At 53.6% G+C, this 22142-nt stretch overlaps 1 protein-coding gene across 2 annotated transcripts in view; it reads left to right on the forward strand.

Moving 5' to 3' along the window:
* The first annotated feature begins 9276 nt into the window (after positions 1-9276).
* EPHX2 (epoxide hydrolase 2) overlaps positions 9277-22142 on the forward strand; it is a 28825-nt gene continuing 15959 nt past the window's right edge. For both annotated transcript variants that reach the window (XM_069011885.1, XM_069011884.1), the window contains exons 1-8: positions 9277-9417; positions 12508-12592; positions 14719-14878; positions 17681-17871; positions 19714-19836; positions 20075-20149; positions 21772-21867; positions 22032-22110. In XM_069011885.1, coding sequence (XP_068867986.1) covers positions 9317-9417; positions 12508-12592; positions 14719-14878; positions 17681-17871; positions 19714-19836; positions 20075-20149; positions 21772-21867; positions 22032-22110 — 910 coding nt within the window. In that variant the 5' untranslated portion in view covers positions 9277-9316. The remainder of the gene's footprint in view (positions 9418-12507; positions 12593-14718; positions 14879-17680; positions 17872-19713; positions 19837-20074; positions 20150-21771; positions 21868-22031; positions 22111-22142) is intronic.

The following is a 22142-nucleotide window of genomic DNA, read 5'->3' on the forward strand; positions in this document are numbered from 1 at the left end:
CCCGATCCTAATCCCAATCCCGATCCCAGTCCCGATTCCAATCCTGATCCCGATCCTAATCCCAGTCCCGATCCTGATCCCAATCCCAATCCCGATCCCAATCCTGATCCCGGTCCTGGCCCTGATCCCGATCCCAATCCCAATCCCGATCCTGATCCCGGTCCCAATCCCGATTCCAACCCTGATCCTGATTCCAATCCCGATCCTGATCCCGATCCTGATCCCGGTCCCGATCCCGATCCTGGTCCTGGTCCCAATCCTGATCCCAATCCCAATCCCGGTCCCGATCCCATTCCCTATCCTGGTCCCTATCCTGTTCCCAATCCCAATCCTGATCCCAATCCTGATCCCAATCCCAATCCCGATCCCGATCCCAATCCTGATCCCGATCCCGATCCCAATCCTGATCCCGATCCCAGTCCCGGTCCCAATCCCAATCCTGATCCTGATCCCAGTCTTGAACCCAATCCCAATTCCGGTCCCAGTCCCAATCCCGATCCTGATCCCAGTCCCGATCCTGATCCCCATCCCAATCCTGATCCCGATCCCAATCCCAGGCCTGATTCCAATCCCGATCCCAATCCCGATCCTGATACAGATCCCGATCCCAATCCCAATCCCGGTCCCGATCCGGGTCCCGGTCCCGATCCCGATCCTGATCCCAATCCCGATCCTGGTCCTGATCCCAGTCCCGGTCCCGATCCCGATCCCAGTCCCGATTCCGATCCTGATCCCGATCCCGATCCCAATCCCAATCCCAGTCCCGATCCTGATCCCAGTCCTGATTCCAATCCTGATCCTGGTTCCGATCCCGATCCCGATCCTGATCCCAATCCCGATCCCAGTCCCAGTCCCGGTCCCGATCCCGATGCTGATGTTGATCCCGATCCCAATCCTGATCCCAGTCCCGATCTCGATCCCGATCCCGATCCCGGTCCCGATCCTGATCCTGATCCTGACCCCGATCCTGATCCCGGTCCCAATCCTGATCCCGATCCCAATCCCAATCCCGGTCCCGATCCGGGTCCCGGTCCCAATCCCGATTCCAATCCTGATCCCGATCCTGATCCCAATCCCGATCCTGGTCCTGATCCCGGTCCCGATCCCAATCCCCATCCCAGTCCTGGTCCCGATCCCGATCCCAGTCCCGATTCCGATCCTGATCCCATTCCCGATCCCAGTCCCAATCCCGATCCCAGTCCCGATCCCGATCCTGGTCCTGATCCTGATCCCGATCCCGATCCTGATCCCGATCCCGATCCTGATCCCAGTCCTGATTCCAATCCTGATCCTGGTTCTGATCCCGATCCTGATCCTGATCCCAATCCCGATCCCAATCCTGATCCCAGTCCCTATCCTGATCCCGATCCCGGTCCCGATCCTGATCCTGATCCTGACCCCGATCCTGATCCCGGTCCCGATCCCGATCCCGGTCCCGATCCCGGTCCCGATCCCGATCCCAATCCCGATCCTGGTCCTGGTCCCAATCCTGATCCCGGTCCCAGTCCTGATCCTGATCCTGATCCTAATCCCAATCCTGATCCCAATCCCGATCCCGATCCTGATCCCCATCCTGATTCCAATCCTGGTCCCGATCCCGATGCCGATTCCAATCCCAATCCTGATCCTGATCCCGATTCTGATCCTGATCCCGATTTCGATCCCAATCCCGATCCCAATCCTGATCCTGATCCCGATTCTGATCCTGATCCCGATTTCGATCCCAATCCCGATCCCAATCCTGATCCCGGTCCCGATCCCAGTCCCAATCCCAGTCCTGATCCTGATCCCGATCCCAATCCTGGTCCCGATCCCGATCCCAATCCCGAACCTGATCCTGATCCCGATCCCGATTCCAATCCCAAACCCAATCCTGATCCTGATCCTGATCCTGATCCCAATCCCAATCCCGATCCCAATCCCGGTCCCAATCCTGATCCCAATCCCGATCCTGATCCCAGTCTCGATCCCAATCCCAATCCCAATTCCGGTCCCGGTCCCAATCCCGATCCTGATCCCCATCCCAATCCCAATCCCAATCCCAATCCCAATCCCGATCCCAATCCTGATCCTGATCCTGATCCCGATCCCGATCCCAATCCCAATCCCGGTCCCGGTCCCAATCCCGATCCCGATCTCGGTTCCAATCCCAATCCCGGTCCTGATCCCAATCCCAATCCCGATCCCGATTCGGATCCCAATCCCAATCCCAATCCCAATCCCAATCCCAATCCCGGTCCCCATCCCGATCCCTCTGGAACGGGTGGGGCGGGGGGATCAGGGATCCCGGGAATTTGGGATCCGGGGGTGGCCAAAGAGGTCACCCCAATATTCCCCAAATCCAAGGGAACTCCGCGGCTCCGGAGAGTCGGGAACGGGGAGATCCCAAAATTCCGGCGGGGGAAGAAAGTCCCCGAATTCGGGGGGGATTCCCCAAAATCCCACCGGGACCCCCCAAAATCCCTCCGGGATCCCCAAAATCCCACCGGGACCCCCCAAAATCCCTCTGGGACCCCAAAAATTCCACCGGGACCCCCCAAAATCCCACCGGGATTCCCCAAAATCCCCCCGGGATCCCCCCAAAATCCCCCTGGGACCCCCCAAAATCCCTCTGGGATCTCCCAAAATCCCCCCGGGATCCCCAAAATCCCACTGGGACCCCCCAAAATCCCATCGGGATCCCCAAAATCCCACCGGGATCCCCCAAAATCCCACTGGGACCCCCCAAAATCCCACCGGGATCCACAAAATCCCACTGGGATCCCCCAAAATTCCACTGGGACCCCCCAAAATTCCACTGGGACCCCCCAAAATCCCACCGGGACACCCCAAAATCCCACTGGGACTCCCCAAAATTCCACTGGGACCCCCCAAAATCCCACCGGGACACCCCAAAATCCCACTGGGACTCCCCAAAATCCCACCGGGACCCCCAAAATCCCACTGGGACTCCCCAAAATTCCACAGGGATCCCCCAAAATCTCACTGGGACCCCCCAAAATCCCCCTGGGACCCCAAAATCCCACCGGGATCCCCAAAAATCCCCCTGGGATCCCCCAAAATCCCTCTGGGACCCCCAAAATCCCACCGGGACCCCCCAAAATCCCACCGGGATCCCCCAAAATCCCACCGGGATCCCCAAAATCCCACCGGGACCCCCCAAAATCCCACCGGAACCCCAAAATCCCCCTTTGACCCCCCCCAAAATCCCTCCATGACCCCAAAATTCCCGTTTAAACCCCCAAAAATCTCTCTGAGACCCCAAAAATCCCTCTGGGACCCCAAAAAATCCCACTGAGATCCCAAAATCCACCGGGGACCCCAAAAATCCTTCAGTGGCCCCAAAATCCCCCCCGGGACCCCAAAATTCCTCTTTGACCCCCCCAACATCCCTCCATGACCCCAAAATTCCCCCTTTGAGCCCCCAAAAATCCCACGGGGACCCCAAAAAATCCCGCTGGGACCCCCAAAATCGTTCAGTGACCCCAAAATCCCATTGTGATCCCCAAAAATCCCACTGCGGCCCCAAAAATCCCTCTGTGATTCCCAAAATCCCAATGGGACTCCCCAAAATCCCTCTTTGACCCCAAAACCTCTCTGAGACCCCAAACCCCCTCTGGGACCCCCAAAATCCCTCAGGGACCCCAAAATCCACCTGTGACCCCAAAAATCCCACTCGGACCCCAAAAATCCTTCAGTGGCCCCAAAATCCCACTGGGACACCAAAAATCCCCCTGTGACCCCCCCAAAATCCCCCAAGGACCCCCCAAAATCCCCCTGGGACCCCCCAAAATCCCACTGGGACCCCCCAAAATCCCCCTGTGACCCCCCAAAATCCCACCGGGACCCCCCAAAATCCCACAGGGACCCCAAAAATCCAACTGGGATCCCCCAAAATCCCACTGGGACCCCCCAAAATCCCACTGGGACCCCCGAAAATCCCATCGGGATCCACAAAATCCCACCGGGACCCCCCAAAATCCCCCCGGGACCCCCCAAAATCCCTCTGGGACCCCCCAAAATCCCACTGGGACCCCCCAAAATCCCACCGGGACCCCCCAAAATCCCACTGGGATCCCCAAAATCCCACCGGGACCCCCCAAAATCCCACCGGGATCCCCCAAAATCCCCCTGGGACCCCAAAATCCCACCGGGACCCCCCAAAATCCCTCTGGGACCCCCAAAATCCCACTGGGATCCCCAAAAATCCCCCTGGGATCCCCCAAAATCCCTCTGGGACCCCCAAAATCCCACTGGGATCCCCCAAAATCCCACCGGGATCCCCCAAAATCCCTCTGAGACCCCCAAAATCCCACCGGGATCCCCCAAAATCCCTCTGGGACCCCCAAAATCCCACTGGGATCCCCCAAAATCCCACCGGGACCCCCAAAATCCCATCGGGACCCCCCAAAATCCCACCGGGATTCCCCAAAATCCCACTGGGACCCCCCAAAATCCCTCCGGGACCCCCAAAATCCCTCTGGGACCCCCAAAATCCCCCCGGGATCCCCCAAAATCCCACCGGGACCCCCCAAAATCCCACCGGGATTCCCCAAAATCCCACCGGGACCCCAAAATCCCCCCGGGATCCCCCCAAAATCCCACTGGGACCCCCCAAAATCCCTCTGGGATCTCCCAAAATCCCCCCGGGATCCCCAAAATCCCACCGGGATCCCCAAAATCCCTCCGGGACCCCAAAATCCCACCGAGACCCCCCAAAATTCCACTGGGACCCCAAAATCCCACCGGGATCCCCAAAATCCCACCGGGACCCCCCAAAATTCCACTGGGACCCCCCAAAATCCCACCGGGACCCCCCAAAATTCCACTGGGACCCCCCAAAATCCCACCGGGATCCCCCAAAATCCCACTGGGATCCCCAAAATCCCCCCGGGATCCCCCCAAAATCCCCCTGGCACCCCCCAAAATCCCTCTGGGATCTCCCAAAATCCCCCCGGGATCCCCAAAATCCCACCGGGACCCCCAAAATCCCTCTTTGACCCCCCCAAAATCCCTCCATGACCCCGAAATTCCCCTTTGAGCCCCAAAAAATCCCTCTGGGACCCCAAAAATCCTTCAGTGGCCCCACAATCCGATTGTGATCCCCAAAATCCACCTGGGACCCCAAAATCCCTCCGGGACCCCCCCAAAATCCCACCGGGACCCCCCCAAAATCCCACTGGGACCCCAAAAATCCCCCTGGGACCCCAAAATCACCCGGGGACCCCAAAAATCCTTCAGTGACCCCATAATCTGATTGTGATCCCCAAAATCCACCTGGGACCCCAAAATCCTTCCATGACCCCCCCCAAAATCCCTCCATGACCCCAAAATTCCACTTTGAGCCCCCAAAATCCCCCCGGGACCCCAAAAATCCTTCAGTGGCCCCAAAATCCCACTGGGACCCCAAAATTCCTCTTTAAACCCCCCAAAATCCACCTGGGACCCCAAAAAATCCCCCCGGGACCCCAAAATCCCCCTTTGACCCCCCCAAATCCCTCCATGACCCCAAAATTCCACTTTGAACCCCCAAAATCCCCTGGGGACCCCAAAAATCCTTCAGTGGCCCCACAATCCGATTGTGATCCCCAAAATCCACCTGGGACCCCAAAAATCCCTCCGGGACCCCAAAAATCCCAATGGGACCCCAAAAATCCTTCAGTGACCCCAAAATCCGATTGTGATCCCCAAAATCCCTCCGTGACCCCAAAAATCCCTCCGGGACCCCAAAAATCCCAATGGGACCCCAAAAATCCACCTGTGACCCCAAAATCCCACTGGGACCCCAAAATTCCCCCTGGAGCCCCAAAAATCCTTCAGTGCCCCCACAATCCCATTGTGATCCCCAAAATCCATCTGGGACCCCAAAAATCCCGCTGTGATTCCCAAAATCCCAATGGGACTCCCCAAAATCCCTCTTTGACCCCAAAACCTCTCTGAGACCCCAAAATCTCTCTGGGACCCCAAAAATCCTTCAGTGGCCCCAAAATCCCCCTGGGATCCCCCAAAATCTCTCTGGGACCCCAAAAATCCTTCAGTGCCCCCCAAAATCCCATTGTGATCCCCAAAATCCCTCCGTGACCCCAAAAAATTCCACTGAGACCCCAAAACCCCTCTGGGACCCCAAAAATCCCCCTTTGACCCCCCCCAAATCCCTCTGGGACCCCAAAAATCCCACTGAGACCCCAAAATCCCACTGGGACCCCCCAAAATCCTTCAGTGACCCCAAAATCCGATTGTGATCCCCAAAATCCACCTGGAGCCCCAAAAATCCCTCTGGGACCCCAAAAATCCCCCCGGGACCCCAAAATCCCTCCATGACCCCAAAACTCCCACTTTGACCCACCCCCAAAATCCCCCTGGGACCCCAAAAATCCCACTGTGATTCCCAAAATCCCAATGGGACGCCCCAAAATCCCACTGAGACCCCAAAAATCCCTCCGGGACCCCAAAAATCCCACTGGGACCCCAAAATCCCTCCGGGACCCCAAAAATCCCTCCGGGATCCCAAAATCCCACTGGGACCCCAAAATCCCTCCGGGACCCCAAAAATCCCTCCGGGACCCCAAAAATCCCACTGGGACCCCAAAATCCCTCCGGGACCCCAAAAATCCCTCCGGGATCCCAAAATCCCACTGGGACCCCCCAAAATCCCACTGGGACCCCCCAAAATCCCACCGGGATCCCCAAAATCCTCCTGGGACCCCCCAAAATCCCATCGGGATCCCCCAAAATCCCACCGGGACCCCCCAAAATCCCATCGGGATCCCCCAAAATCCCACTGGGACCCCCCAAAATCCCACCGGGATCCCTCCAAAATCCCCCTGGGACCCCCCAAAATCCCTCTGGGATCTCCCAAAATCCCACCGGGATCCCCCAAAATCCCACTGGGATCCCCCAAAATTCCACTGGGACCCCCCAAAATTCCACTGGGACCCCCCAAAATCCCACCGGGATCCCCCCAAAATCCCTCCGGGACCCCCCAAAATCCCACTGGGACCCCCCAAAATCCCCCCGGGATCCCCAAAATCCCTCTTTGACGCCCCCAAAATCCCTCCATGACCCCGAAATTCCCCTTTGAGCCCCAAAAAATCCCTCTGGGACCCCAAAAATCCTTCAGTGACCCCATAATCCGATTGTGATCCCCAAAATCCCTCAGGGACCCCAAAATCCCCCCCGGGACCCCAAAATTCCTCTTTGACCCCCCCCCAAAATCCCTCCATGACCCCAAAATTCCCCCTTTGAGCCCCAAAAATCCCCCTGGGACCCCAAAAATCCTTCAGTGGCCCCAAAATCCCACTGGGACCCCAAAATTCCTCTTTAAACCCCCCAAAATCCACCTGGGACCCCAAAAAATCCCAACGGGACCCCAAAAATCCCCCTGGGACCCCAAAATTCCCCTTTGAACCCCCAAAAATCTCTCTGAGACCCCAAAAATCCCTCTGGGACCCCAAAAAATCCCACTGAGATCCCAAAATCCACCGGGGACCCCAAAAATCCTTCAGTGGCCCCAAAATCCCCCCCGGGACCCCAAAATTCCTCTTTGACCCCCCCAACATCCCTCCATGACCCCAAAATTCCCCCTTTGAGCCCCCAAAAATCCCACGGGGACCCCAAAAAATCCCGCTGGGACCCCCAAAATCGTTCAGTGACCCCAAAATCCCATTGTGATCCCCAAAAATCCCACTGCGGCCCCAAAAATCCCGCTGTGATTCCCAAAATCCCAGTGGGACTCCCCAAAATCCCTCTTTGACCCCAAAACCTCTCTGAGACCCCAAACCCCCTCTGGGACCCCCAAAATCCCTCAGGGACCCCAAAATCCACCTGTGACCCCAAAAATCCACCTGTGACCCCAAAAATCCTTCAGTGGCCCCAAAATCCCTCTGGGACAGCAAAAATCCCCCTGTGACCCCCCCAAAATCCCCCAAGGACCCCCCAAAATCCCACCGGGACCCCCCAAAATCCCCCTGTGACCCCCCAAAATCCCCCAAGGACCCCCCAAAATCCCACCGGGATCCCCAAAATCCCACCGGGACCCCCCAAAATCCCACTGGGACCCCCCAAAATCCCCCTGGGACCCCAAAATCCCACTGGGATCCACAAAATCCCACCGGGACCCCCAAAATCCCACAGGGATCCCCCAAAATCTCACTGGGACCCCCCAAAATCCCACTGGGATCCCCAAAATCCCCCCGGGACCCCCCAAAATCCCACCGGGACCCCCCAAAATCCCACTGGAACCCCAAAATCCCCCTTTGACCCCCCCAAAATCCCTCCATGACCCCAAAATTCCCGTTTGAGCCCCCAAAAATCCCTCTGGGACCCCAAAAATCCCCCGGTGACCCCAAATTCCCCCCGGGACCCCAAAATCCCTCTTTGACCCCCCCAAAATCCCCCTGGGACCCCCCAAAATCCCTCCGTGACCCCAAAAATCCCTCCGGGACCCCAAAAATCCCAATGGGACCCCAAAAATCCACCTGTGACCCCAAAATCCCCCCGGGACCCCAAAATTCCCCCTGGAGCCCCAAAAATCCTTCAGTGCCCCCACAATCCCATTGTGATCCCCAAAATCCCTCTGGGACCCCAAAAAATCCCAATGGGACCCCAAAAATCCCTCCGTGACTCCAAAAATCCTTCAGTGGCCCCAAAATCCCACTGGGACCCCAAAAAATCCCTCTGGGACCCCATAATCCCTCCATGACCCCAAAACTCCCTCTGGGACCCCCCCCCAAAATCCCCCTGGGACCCCAAAATCCCTCTGGGACCCCAAAAATCCCACTGTGATTCCCAAAATCCCACTGAGACCCCAAAATCCCTCCGGGACCCCAAAAATCCCTCTGGGACCCCAAAAATCCCAATGGGACCCCAAAATACCCCCGTAAACGCCCCAAAATCCCACTGGGACCCCAAAATCCACCTGTGACCCCAAAAATCCTTCAGTGGCCCCAAAATCCCTCCGTGACCCCAAAAATCCCCCTTTAAACCCCAAAAAACCCCCCTGGAACCCCCAAAACCCCCCTGGAACCCCCCAAAAATCCCCCTTTGACCCCCCCCAAAACCCTCCCAGCCCCTTCCCAGCCCCAATTTGGGGGAAAATCCCGGGATTTGGGGGAAAATCCCGGGATTTGGGGCCAACCGGGAATGGGGGCGGGGCCGGGACCAGAGGGGGCGTGGCCTGGGGCGGAGGGGGCGTGGCCTGGGCGAAAGGGGGCGTGGCCTCGGGCGAAAGGGGGCGTGGCCTCGAACAAAGGGGGCGTGGCCTGGGCGCTGCCAAAGGTCGAGGTCGCGGGTTCGAGTCCCGGTTCCGGCGGCGGCCATGGCGCGGCGGGCGGTGCTCTTCGACCTCGGCGGGGCTTTGTTCGGGCCGGGCCTGCAGCACTTCCTGGGCTCGTGTGAGCGGGAATGGGGCTTGCCGAGGTAGGGCACGGCTCGTTTGGCGTGGTTTGGCACGGTTTGGGCACGGCTCGGCCTGGCACGGCCTGGCGCGGCCTAGCAAGGCGCGGCTTAAGCGAACGCGCCCGCCCTCCTCTCCATGGAGGGCCGCTCTGCCGGAGAACCGTAGAGACGACGCGAAAATTTTGTGGTTGCCGGCGCCCGCCCGCCCGCGACTTTGGGGATTTTGGAATATGGGAAAATAAAATTCCCCCAAAATTTAAAATGTTGGGATAAGAAATTCCCCCAAAAAATAAAACCTTGGGATAATAAATTCCAAAAAAAAAAAAAAAACCCAAACCTGGGATAATAAATTCCCAAAATAATTAAACCCTGGGATAAGAAATTCCCCCCCAAAAATAAGTAAAGTTTAAAAAATAAAATTCCCCCCAAAATTAAAATGGTGGGATAATAAATTCCCCAAAATAATTAAACCCTGGGATAAGAAATTCCCAAAAAAAAAAAATAAAATTTAAAAAATAAAATTCCCCAAAAAGTAAAATGCTGGGATAATGAATTCCCAAAAAATAAAATCTTGGGATAAGAAATTCCCCCAAAAAATAAAACCTTGGGATAATAAATTCCCAAAATAATTAAACCCTGGGATAAGAAATTCCCCCCCAAAAATAAATAAAGTTTAAAAAATAAAATTCCCCAAAAATTAAAATGGTGGGATAATGAATTCCCAAAATAATTAAACATTGGGATAAGAAATTCCCAAAAAAATAAATAAAATTTAAAAATAAAATTCCCCCAAAAATTAAAATGCTGGGATAATGAATTCCCAAAAAAATTAAACCCTGGGATAAGAAATTCCCAAAAAAATAAATAAAATTTAACAAATAAAATTCCCAATAAAAATTAAAATGCTGGGATAAGAAATTCCCCCAAAAATAAAACCCTGGGATAGTTTTTCCCAAATTTCCCCCAAAAATTCCATCCTGAGCTTTTTTTTCCCAAATTTCTCCCAAAAATTCCATCCTGAGCTTTTTTCCCCAAATTTTTCCCCAAAAATTCCATCCTGAGCTTTTTTTCCCAAAATTTCTCCCAAAAATTCCATCCTGAGCTTTTTTTTCCCAAATTTCTCCCAAAAATTCCATCCTGAGCTTTTTTTTCCCAAATTTTCCCCAAAAATTCCATCCTGAGCTTTTTTTTCCAAAATTTTTCCCAAAAATTCCCTCCTGAGCTTTTTTTCCCAAATTTCTCCCAAAAATTCCATCCTGAGCTTTTTTTCCCAAATTTCCTCCCAAAAATTCCATCCTGAGCTTTTTTTCCCAAATTTCCCCCAAAAATTCCATCCTGAGCTTTTTTTCCCCAAATTTATTCCCAAAAATTCCATCCTGAGCTTTTTTTCCCAAATTTTCATCCCAAAAATTCCATCCTGAGCTTTTTTTCCTAAAATTTTCTCCCAAAAATTCCATCCTGAGCTTTTTTCCCCCAAATTTTCATCCCAAAAATTCCATCCTGAGCTTTTTTTCCCAAAATTTTCCCAAAAATTCCATCCTGAGCTTTTTTTTCCCAAAATTTTCTCCCAAAAATTCCATCCTGAGCTTTTTTTCCCAAATTTTCATCCCAAAAATTCCATCCTGAGCTTTTTTCCCCAAATTTATTCCCAAAAATTCCATCCTGAGCTTTTTTTTCCCAAAATTTTCCCAAAAATTCCATCCTGAGCTTTTTTTCCCAAATTTTCATCCCAAAAATTCCATCCTGAGCTTTTTTTCCTAAAATTTTCTCCCAAAAATTCCATCCTGAGCTTTTTTTTCCCAAATTTTTTCTCCCAAAAATTCCATCCTGAGCTTTTTTTTCCCAAATTTTTTCTCCCAAAAATTCCATCCTGAGCTTTTTTTCCCAAATTTTTTCCCAAAAATTCCATCCTGAGCTTTTTTTCCCAAATTTTTTCCCAAAAATTCCATCCTGAGCTTTTTTTTCCCAAATTTTATTCCCAAAAATTCCATCCTGAGCTTTTTTTTCCCCAAATTTCATCCCAAAAATTCCATCCTGAGCTTTTTTTCCCAAATTTTCCCCAAAATTTCCATCCTGAGCTTTTTTTTTCCCAAATTTTCATCCCAAAAATTCCATCCTGAGCTTTTTTTTCCCAAATTTCTCCCAAAAATTCCATCCTGAGCTTTTTTCCCCAAATTTTTCCCCAAAAATTCCATCCTGAGCTTTTTTTTCCCAAAATTTTCCCAAAAATTCCATCCTGAGCTTTTTTTCCCAAATTTTCATCCCAAAAATTCCATCCTGAGCTTTTTTTTCCCAAATTTTCATCCCAAAAATTCCATCCTGAGCTTTTTTCCCAAAATTTTTATTCCCAAAAATTCCATCCTGAGCTTTTTTCCCCAAATTTTTCCCCAAAAATTCCATCCTGAGCTTTTTTTTCCCAAAATTTTCCCAAAAATTCCATCCTGAGCTTTTTTCCCCCAAATTTCATCCCAAAAATTCCATCCTGAGATTTTTTTTCCCCAAATTTTTTCTCCCAAAAATTCCATCCTGAGCTTTTTTTCCCAAATTTTTTCCCAAAAATTCCATCCTGAGCTTTTTTTTCCCAAATTTCTCCCAAAAATTCCATCCTGAGCTTTTTTTTCCCAAATTTTTTCTCCCAAAAATTCCATCCTGAGCTTTTTTCCCAAAATTTCTCCCAAAAATTCCATCCTGAGCTTTTTTTCCCAAATTTTCATCCCAAAAATTCCATCCTGAGCTTTTTTTTCCCAAATTTATTCCCAAAAATTCCATCCTGAGCTTTTTTTCCCAAATTTTCATCCCAAAAATTCCATCCTGAGCTTTTTTTTCCCAAATTTCATCCCAAAAATTCCATCCTGAGCTTTTTTTCCCCAAATTTTCATCCCAAAAATTCCATCCTGAGCTTTTTTTTCCCAAATTTCCCCCAAAAATTCCATCCTGAGCTTTTTTTCCCAAATTTTCATCCCAAAAATTCCATCCTGAGCTTTTTTTTCCCAAATTTCATCCCAAAAATTCCATCCTGAGCTTTTTTTCCCCAAATTTTCATCCCAAAAATTCCATCCTGAGCTTTTTTTCCCAAATTTCATCCCAAAAATTCCCAAATTTTTCCCGCAGGAATTTTCTCCGGGATTTGCTCTTTTCCGGGGGATCCCAAAGTTCCTTTTCCAGAGCCTTGAGGGGAGAAATCACCTTGAGCCAGGTTTGGGGGAATTTGGGGAATTTTTGGGGAATTTTGGGAATTTTTGGGGAATTCTCTGGGATCGGGGAAGGAGGAGCAGGCTCGGGGTTTTTTGGGAATTTTGGGGAATTTTTTGGGAATTCTGTGGGATCAGGCTCGGGGTTTTTTGGGAATTTTTGGGGAATTTTTGGGGAATTTTTGGGGAATTCTTGGGGAATTTTTGGGGAATTTTGGGAATTCTCTGGGATCAGGCTCGGGGTTTTTTTGGGGGGTTTTTTTGGGAATATTGGGAATTCTCTGGGATCAGGCTCAGGGTTTTTTGGGAATTTTGGGAATTTTTGGGAATTCCCTGGGGTCAGGGAAGGAGGATCCGGCTCAGGGTTTTTTGGGAATTCTCTGGGAATTTTGGGAATTTTTTGGGAATTCTCTGGCATCGGGAAGGAGAATCAGGCTCAGGGTTTTTTGGGAATTTTTGGGAATTTTGGGAATTCTGGGAATTCTCTGGGGTCAGGGAAGGAGGATCCGGCTCGGGGTTTTTTTGGGAATTTTTGGGAATTTTGGGAATTCTGGGAATTTCGGGAATTTTTTGGGAATTTTCTGGGATCCGGCTCGAGGTTTTTTGGGAATTTTTGGGGAATTCTCTGGGATCAGGGAAGGAGGATCTGGCTCGGGGTTTTGTGGGAATTTTGGGAATTTTTTGGGAGTTCTTTGGGATCAGGGAAGGAGGATCCGGCTCAGGGTTTTTTGGGAATTTTTTGGGAATTTTTGGGAATTTTGAGAATTCTCTGGGATCAGGCTCGGGGTTTTTTGGGAATTCTGGGAATTCTCTGGGATCAGGCAAGGCGGATCCAGCTCAGGGGTTTTTTGGGAATTTTTGGGGTTTTTTTTTGGGAATTTTGGGAATTCACTGGGACCCGACTCGGGGTTTTTTAGGAATTTTGGGAATTTTTTGGGAATTCTCTGGGATCCGGCTCGGGGTTTTTTGGGAATTCTGGGAATTCTCTGGGATCAGGCAAGGCGGATCCAGCTCAGGGGTTTTTTGGGAATTTTTTGGGGTTTTTTTGGGGAATTTTGGGAATTCTCTGGGACCCGACTCGGGGTTCTTTGGGAATTTTGGGAATTTTTTGGGAATTCTCTGGGATCAGGCTCAGGGTTTTTTTGGGTTTTTTTTTTTGGGAACTTTGGGAATTCTCTGGGATCAGGCTCGGGGTTTTTTTGGGAATTCTGGGAATTCTCTGGGATCAGGGAAGGAGGATCCAGCTCGGGGTTTTTTGGGATTTTTTGGGGTTTTTTTTGGGAATTTTGGGAATTCTCTGGGACCCGACTCGGGGTTCTTTGGGAATTTTGGGAATTTTTTGGGAATTCTCTGGGATCGGGAAGGAGGATCCGGCTCGGGGTTTTGTGGGAATTTTGGGAATTTTTTGGGAATTCTTTGGGATCAGGGAAGGAGGATCCGGCTCAGGGTTTTTTGGGAATTTTTTGGGAATTTTTGGGAATTTTGGGAATTCACTGGGATCAGGCTCGGGGTTTTTTTGGGGGGGGTTTTTTGGGATTTTTTTGGGAATTCTCTGGGATCTAGCTCGGGGTTTTTTGGGAATTTTGGGAATTTTGGGAATTTTCTGGGATCAGGGAAGGAGGAGCAGGCTCAGGGGTTTTGGGAACTTTTTGGGAATTTTTGGGGGAATTTTTTGGGGATTCTCTAGGATCAGACTCAGGGGTTTTTGGGGATTTTTCAGAATTTTGGGAATTTTTTGGGAATTCTCTGGGATCAGGCAAGGAGGATCCAGCTCGGGGTTCTTTGGGAATTTTGGGAATTCTGGGAATTCTCTGGGATCGGGGAAGGAGGATCCAGCTCGGGGTTTTTTGGGAATTCTCTGGGATCAGGCTTGGGTGTTTTTGGGAGTTCTGGGAATTCTCTGGGATCAGGCAAGGCCGATCCAGTTCAGGGGTTTTTTTTTGGGGGGAATTTTTTGGGATCGGCCCCTTCCCGGTCAAACCGCTCCGACGTTGGGCTGGGACGATTCCCGGCTGGATCCCAATCCCTGTGCGTTTGAGCTCCCGGATTTCCGGTGGCCACCGCTCGGATTTGGTGGCCTCCTGGGGCTTTTCCGAGCGGGATTTCTCCCGGATTCCGTGGCTTTTCCCAGCTGCTGGCCGAGGTGGACGGGAGCTGCCGGCGCCGCGCCGCTTCCTTGGGAATCGCCGTGCCCGGAGCCTTTTCCGCTGCTCGGCCCTTCCAGGACCTGCGGGATCAGGGCGGCGTCGACGGCCGGATGCTGAGGGTGGCCCAGATCCTGCGGGGGAATGGTGGGAAGGGAGGGGTGGGAATGGTGGGAATGGAATGGTGGGAAGGGAATGGTGGGAATGGGGGGAATGGTGGGAATGGAGTGGTGGGAATGGTGGGAATGGTGGGAAGGGAGTGGTGGGAATGGTGGGAGTGGTGGGAATGGTGGGAATGGAATGGTGGGAATGGTGGGAATGGTGGGAATGGTGGGAATGGTGGGAATGGAATGGTGGGAATGGTGGGAATGGTGGGAATGGTGGGAATGGTGGGAAGGGAGTGGTGGGAATGGTGGGAATGGTGGGAAGGGAATGGTGGGAATGGTGGGAATGGTGGGAGTGGTGGGAATGGTGGGAATGGTGGGAAGGGAATGGTGGGAATGGTGGGAATGGTGGGAAGGGAATGGTGGGAATGCTGGGAATGGTGGGAATGGAGTGGTGGGAATGGTGGGGAGGGAATGGTGGGAAGGGAGTGGTGGGAATGGAGTGGTGGGAGTGGTGGGAATGGTGGGAATGGTGGGAAGGGAAGGGTGGGAATGGTGGGAATGGTGGGAATGGTGGGAATGGTGGGAATGGTGGGAATGGAGTGGTGGGAATGGTGGGAATGGTGGGAATGGTGGGAATGGTGGAAATGGAGTGGTGGGAATGGTGGGAAGGGAGTGGTGGGAATGGTGGGAATGGAATGGTGGGAATGCTGGGAATGGAGTGGTGGGAAGGGAATGGTGGGAATGGTGGGAATGGTGGGAAGGGAATGGTGGGAATGGTGGGAATGGTGGGAATGGTGGGAATGGTGGGAAGGGAATGGTGGGAATGGTGGGAATGGTGGGAATGGTGGGAATGGTGGGAAGGGAATGATGGGAATGCTGGGAATGGTGGGAAGGGAGTGGTGGGAATGGTGGGAATGGTGGGAATGGTGGGAATGGTGGGAATGGTGGGAATGGTGGGAATGGAATGGTGGGAATGGAGTGGTGGGAATGGTGGGAATGCTGGGAATGGTGGGAAGGGAGTGGTGGGAATGGTGGGAGTGGTGGGAATGGTGGAAATGGTGGAAATGGAGTGGTGGGAATGGTGGGAAGGGAGTGGTGGGAATGGTGGGAATGGAATGGTGGGAATGCTGGGAATGGAGTGGTGGGAAGGGAATGGTGGGAATGGTGGGAATGGTGGGAAGGGAATGGTGGGAATGCTGGGAATGGTGGGAATGGTGGGAATGGTGGGAAGGGAATGGTGGGAATGGTGGGAATGGTGGGAATGGTGGGAAGGGAATGATGGGAATGCTGGGAATGGTGGGAAGGGAGTGGTGGGAATGGTGGGAATGGTGGGAAGGGAATGGTGGGAATGCTGGGAATGGTGGGAATGGAGTGGTGGGAATGGTGGGGAGGGAATGGTGGGAAGGGAGTGGTGGGAATGGAGTGGTGGGAGTGGTGGGAATGGTGGGAATGGTGGGAATGGTGGGAAGGGAATGATGGGAATGCTGGGAATGGTGGGAAGGGAGTGGTGGGAATGGTGGGAATGGTGGGAAGGGAATGGTGGGAATGCTGGGAATGGTGGGAATGGAGTGGTGGGAATGGTGGGGAGGGAATGGTGGGAAGGGAGTGGTGGGAATGGAGTGGTGGGAGTGGTGGGAATGGTGGGAATGGTGGGAATGGAGTGGTGGGAATGGTGGGAATGGTGGGAAGGGAATGATGGGAATGGTGGGAATGGAGTGGTGGGAATGGTGGGAATGGTGGGAATGGTGGGAATGGTGGGAAGGGAGTGGTGGGAATGGTGGGAGTGGTGGGAATGGTGGGAATGGTGGGAATGGTGGGAATGGTGGGAAGGGAATGGTGGGAATGGTGGGAATGGTGGGAATGGAGTGGTGGGAATGGTGGGAAGGGAATGGTGGGAATGGTGGGAATGGTGGGAATGGTGGGAATGGTGAGAATGGAGTGGTGGGAATGGTGGGAATGGTGGGAATGGTGGGAATGGTGGGAGTGGTGGGAATGGTGGGAAGGGAGTGGTGGGAATGGTGGGAAGGGAATGGTGGGAATGGTGGGAATGGTGGGAATGGTGGGAATGGAGTGGTGGGAATGGTGGGAATGGTGGGAATGGTGGGAATGGTGAGGACGAGGAGGACGAGGATGAGGAAGAGGAGGAAGAGCAGGAGGAGGAGGAGGAAGATGAGGAGGAGGAGGAGGAGGAGGAAGAGCAGGAAGAGGAAGAGGAAGAGGAAGAGAAGGAGGAGGACGAGGATGAGGAGGAGGAGAAGGACAAGCAGGAGGAGGAGGAGGAGGAAGAGGAGGAGGAGGGGGAGGGGGAGGAAGAGGAGAAAGAGGAGAAAGAGCAGGAAGAGGAGGAAGAGGAGGAGGAAGAGCAGGAGGAGGAGGAGGAGGAGGGGGAGGAGGAAGAGGAGGAAGAAGAGGAAGAGGAGGAAGAGGAGGAGGAGGAAGAGGAGGAGGAGGAGGAAGGGGAGGAAGAGGAAAAAGAGGAGGAAGAGCAGGAGGAGGAAGAGGATGAGGACGAGGAGGACGAGGAGGAGGAAGAGGAGGAAGAGCAGGAAGAGGAAGAGGAGGACGAGGAGGAGGAGGAGGAAGAGGAAGAGCAGTAGGAGGAGGAGGAAGAGGAGGAGGAAGGGGCGAAAGAGGAGGAAGAGGAGGAGAAAGAGGAGGAAGAGGAGGAAGAGGAGGACGAGGAGGAGGAGGAGGAGGAAGAGCAGGAGGAGGAAGAGGAGGGACAGGAGGAGGAGGAGGAAGATGAGGAGGAGGAGGAGGAGGAGGAGGAAGAGCAGGAGGACGAGGATAAGGAAGAGGAGGGATCCGCCGCTCCGGGCTGCGAATTCCCGGCTTTCCCCAGGATTCCGGACCTGCGTCCTGGCCAGCACCTGGCTGGACGACGGCTCCGCCCGCTCGGCGGCGGCCGCGCTCCTCCTGCGCCTCCGCGGCCGCTTCGACCTGGTGCTGGAATCCTGCCGGGTCGGGATCTGCCCGCCCGATCCCGGGATCTACTCCTACGCCCTGCAGGCGCTGCAGGCCCGGCCCCAGGAGGTGCCCCGATCCCAAAAAAAAAAAAAACAAAAACCTGGGAATGGGGGGGGATCTTCCAATCCCAAAAAAATCCTTGGCTGATTCCCAGGGATTAGGAAAACTCGGGAGGTGCCACGATCCCAAAAAAATCCAGGGAATGGGGGATTTTCCAGCCCCACAAATCCTGGGATTTTCCCGGGATTAGGAAAGCTCAGGAGGTGCCACAATCCCAAAAAAAACCTGGGAATGGAGGATTTTCCAGCCCCACAAATCCTTGGTTGATTCCCAGGATTAGGAAAGCTCAGGAGGTGCCCTGATCCCAAAAAAAACCTGGGAATGGGGGGATCTTCCAATCCCACAAATCCTTGGATGAATCCTTGGAGTGAGGCCACAGGAGGTGCCCCGATCCCAAAAAACCCTGGGAATGGGGGATTTTCCAGGCTCCCAAATCCTTGGATGAATCCTTGGATGTTTCAGGGATTAGAAAACCTCAGGAGGTGCCACAATCCCAAAAAAGCCCTGGGAATGGGGGATTGTCCAGCCCCACAAATCCTTGGATTTTCCTGGGATTGGAAAGCTCAGGAGGTGCCACAATCCCAAAAAATAACCGGGAATCTGGGATTTTCCAGGCTCCCAAATCCTTGGATGATTCCCAGGGATTTGAAACCTCAGGAGGTGCCACAATCCCAAAAAAACCCTGGGAATGGGGGGATCTTCCAATCCCACAAATCCTTGGATGAATCCTTGGATGTTCCCAGGAATGTGAAACCTCAGGAGGTGCCACAATCCCAAAAAAACCCTGGAAATGGGGGGATCTTCCAATCCCACAAATCCTTGGAGGAATCCTTGGTTTTTTCCGGGATTAGGAAACCTCCGGAGGTGCCACAATCCCAAAAAAGCCCTGGGAATGGGGGGATCTTCCAATCCCACAAATCCTTGGATGAATCCTTGGATGTTCCCAGGAATGTGAAACCTCAGGAGGTGCCACAATCCCAAAAAAAACCTGGGAATGGGGGGATCTTCCAATCCCACAAATCCTTGGAGGAATCCTTGGTTTTTTCCGGGATTAGGAAACCTCCGGAGGTGCCACAATCCCAAAAAAGCCCTGGGAATGGGGGATCTTCCAATCCCACAAATCCTTGGAGGAATCCTTGGTTCTTTCCGGGATTAGGAAAGCTCAGGAGGTGCCCCGATCCCAAAAAAAAATGGGAATGGGGGATTTTCCAGCCCCACAAATCCTTGGATGTTCCTAGGGATTTGAAGCCTCAGGAGGTGCCCTGATCTCAAAAAAACCCTGGGAATGGGGGATCTTCCAATCCCACAAATCCTTGGATGATTCCCAGGGATTAGGAAAGCTCAGGAGATGCCCTGATCCCAACAAAAACCTGGGAATGGGGGATTTTCCAGGCTCCCAAATCCTGGGATTTTCCAGGGATTAGGAAACCTCAGGAGGTGCCACAATCCCAAAAAACCCCTGGGAATGGGGGATTGTCCAGCCCCACAAATCCTTGGATGATTCCCAGGGATTTGAAGCCTCAGGAGGTGCCACAATCCCAAAAAAATCCAGGGAATGGGGGATTTTCCAGCCCCACAAATCCTGGGATTTTCCAGGGATTAGGAAACCTCAGGAGGTGCCACAATCCCAAAAAAAGCTGGGAATGGGGGATTGTCCAGGCTCCCAAATCTTTGGATGAATCCTTGGATTTTCCCAGGATTAGGAAAGCTCAGGAGGTGCCCTGATCCCAAAAAAAAACTGGGAATGGGGGATTTTCCAGCCCCACAAATTCTGGGATTTTCCCGGGATTAGGAAAGCTCAGGAGGTGCCACAATCCCAAAAAAAACCGGGAATGGGGCATTTTCCAGGCGATCCTCCTGGATAACCACGCGGAGAACCTGGCGGCGGCGCGGGATTTGGGAATCGCCACCATCCCGGTCCGGGACCCCGACTCCGTCCTCAGGGAGCTGCAGGAGCTCTCCGGGGTCCAGGTATGGAAAAAAAAAACCCCCCGGAATTCCCGGAATTCCCAGAAATTCCAACGGGATTCGCCCTCACCGTGGAAACCGTCGGGAATAACGAGCTCGGAGGTGACGCCAAGGCGGCGGCTGGAATTCCGTGATTCCATCGTTCCTGGAGAGGAGATGGGATCCCGGTTCCGGGGTCGGCAGCGGCCGGGTGGGATTTTTCCATGGAATTCCGGGAGCTCATTCCCGGCTCATCCCGCAGCTCCTGGGGCAGGAGGAGCCGCTGCCGATTCCGTGCGATCCGGCCGGGGTCGCGCACGGATACGTCTCCATCCGCGTACGGAACGAGGCCTCCGGGGGGCTCGGGAAGGGTCGCGGGGGGTTTTTTTTGGGAATGTGGGGGAGGGAGGATCCGGAGTCGGGAATGGAAGGAGGAGATGCTCCGGGTTTTTTTGGGAATTGTCCCGGGTGTTCCGGGGGGGATGGGGAATGTTGGGAATGGAGAGGGTGGTGGGGAGTGGAATTCCGGGTGGTGGGAATTGGAATTCCAGGCTGGGAGGGGTGGTGGGATCTGGAATTCCAGGTGGTGGGAACTGGAATTCCGGGCTGGGAGGGGTGGTGGGTTTGGAATTCCAGGTGGTGGGAACTGGAATTCCGGGCTGGGAGGGGTGGTGGGAACTGGAATTCCAGACTGGAAAGGGTGGTGGGAACTGGAATTCCGGGCTGGAAGGGTTGGTGGGTTTGGAATTCCAGGTGGTGGGATCTGGAATTCCAGGTGGTGGGAACTGGAATTCTGGGCTGGAAGGGGTGGTGGGAATTGGAATTCCAGGTGGTGGGAACTGGAATTCCAGGCTGGGAGAGGTGATGGGAACTGGAATTCCAGGATGCAGGGGTGGTGGGATCTGGAATTCCAGGTGGTGGGAACTGGAATTCTGGGCTGGAAGGGGTGGTGGGATCTGGAATTCCAGGTGGTGGGAACTGGAATTCCAGGCTGGGAGAGGTGATGGGAACTGGAATTCCAGGATGCAGGGGGTGGTGGGAACTGGAATTCCAGACTGGAAAGGGTGATGGGAACTGGAATTCCAGACTGGAAAGGGTGGTGGGATCTGGAATTCTGGGCTGGAAGGAATGTGGGGCTCTGGAATTCCAGGGAATGGGCTCTGGAATTCTGGGCTGGAGGGAATGTGGGGGTCTGGAATTCCAGGTGGTGGGAACTGGAATTCCAGGCTGGAAGAGGTGGTGGGAACTGGAATTCCAGGGGATGGGCTCTGGAATTCCAGGCTGGAAGGGGTGGTGGGATCTGGAATTCCAGGCCGGAAGGGGGCGCTACCCTCCGGAATTCCGGAATTCCGGCTGCGGGCCCGGTGGGAATGTGAGCTGGGAATTCTGGGAATTCTGGGATGGGATGGGATTGGAATGGCCAATCTGGGGGGGGATGGGTGTGGGAAGGTGAGCTGGGAATTCTGGGAATTCTGGGATAGATTGGAATGGGAATGGGCCAGTCTGGGGGGGGATGGGTGTGGGAAGGTGAGCTGGGAATTCTGGGAATTCTGGGATGGGATGGGATTGGAATGGCCAATCTGGGGGGGGATGGGTGTGGGAATGTGAGCTGGGAATTCTGGGAATTCTGGGATAGATTGGGATGGGAATGGGCAATCTGGGGGGGGATGGGTGTGGGAAGGTGAGCTGGGAATTCTGGGAATTCTGGGATAGATTGGAATGGGCAATCTGGGGGGGGATGGGTGTGGGAAGGTGAGCTGGGAATTCTGGGATAGATTGGGATTGGAATGAGCAATCTGGGGGGGGATGGGTGTGGGAAGGTGAGCTGGGAATTCTGGGAATTCTGGGATAGATTGGGATTGGAATAACGAATCCTGGGGGGGGATGGGTGTGGGAAGGTGAGCTGGGAATTCCGGGAATTGCCCCGGATCCGTGAGGAATTCCCGGTTTTTTTTCCAGCCGGGAGTGCAGCTGCACTTCGTGGAGCTGGGCCAGGGCCCCGTGCTCTGCCTGTGCCACGGATTCCCGGAATCCTGGCTCTCCTGGCGCTTCCAGGTGATTCCGGGAATCCGGGAATCCGGCGGGTGGGGGGGAGGGGGAGGCGGAGGCGCCGTTCCCGAGGCTCTTCCTGAATTCCTGGGAATGCCGGGATGGGATCCGGGGGTGGGGGGAGGGGGTCGGTGCAGCCTTTGGGATGCGCTGCTCTCCCTCCGTGGCAGATCCCGGCGTTGGCCGACGCCGGATTCCGGGTGATCGCCCTGGAAATGAAGGGATACGGGGAATCCACCGCTCCGCCGGGTGAGCCCGGAATTCCGGGGATTCTGGGGGTT

This window comes from Aphelocoma coerulescens, chromosome 3 (assembly GCF_041296385.1).
Source record: "Aphelocoma coerulescens isolate FSJ_1873_10779 chromosome 3, UR_Acoe_1.0, whole genome shotgun sequence".
In the NCBI taxonomy this organism is placed as follows: domain Eukaryota; kingdom Metazoa; phylum Chordata; class Aves; order Passeriformes; family Corvidae; genus Aphelocoma; species Aphelocoma coerulescens.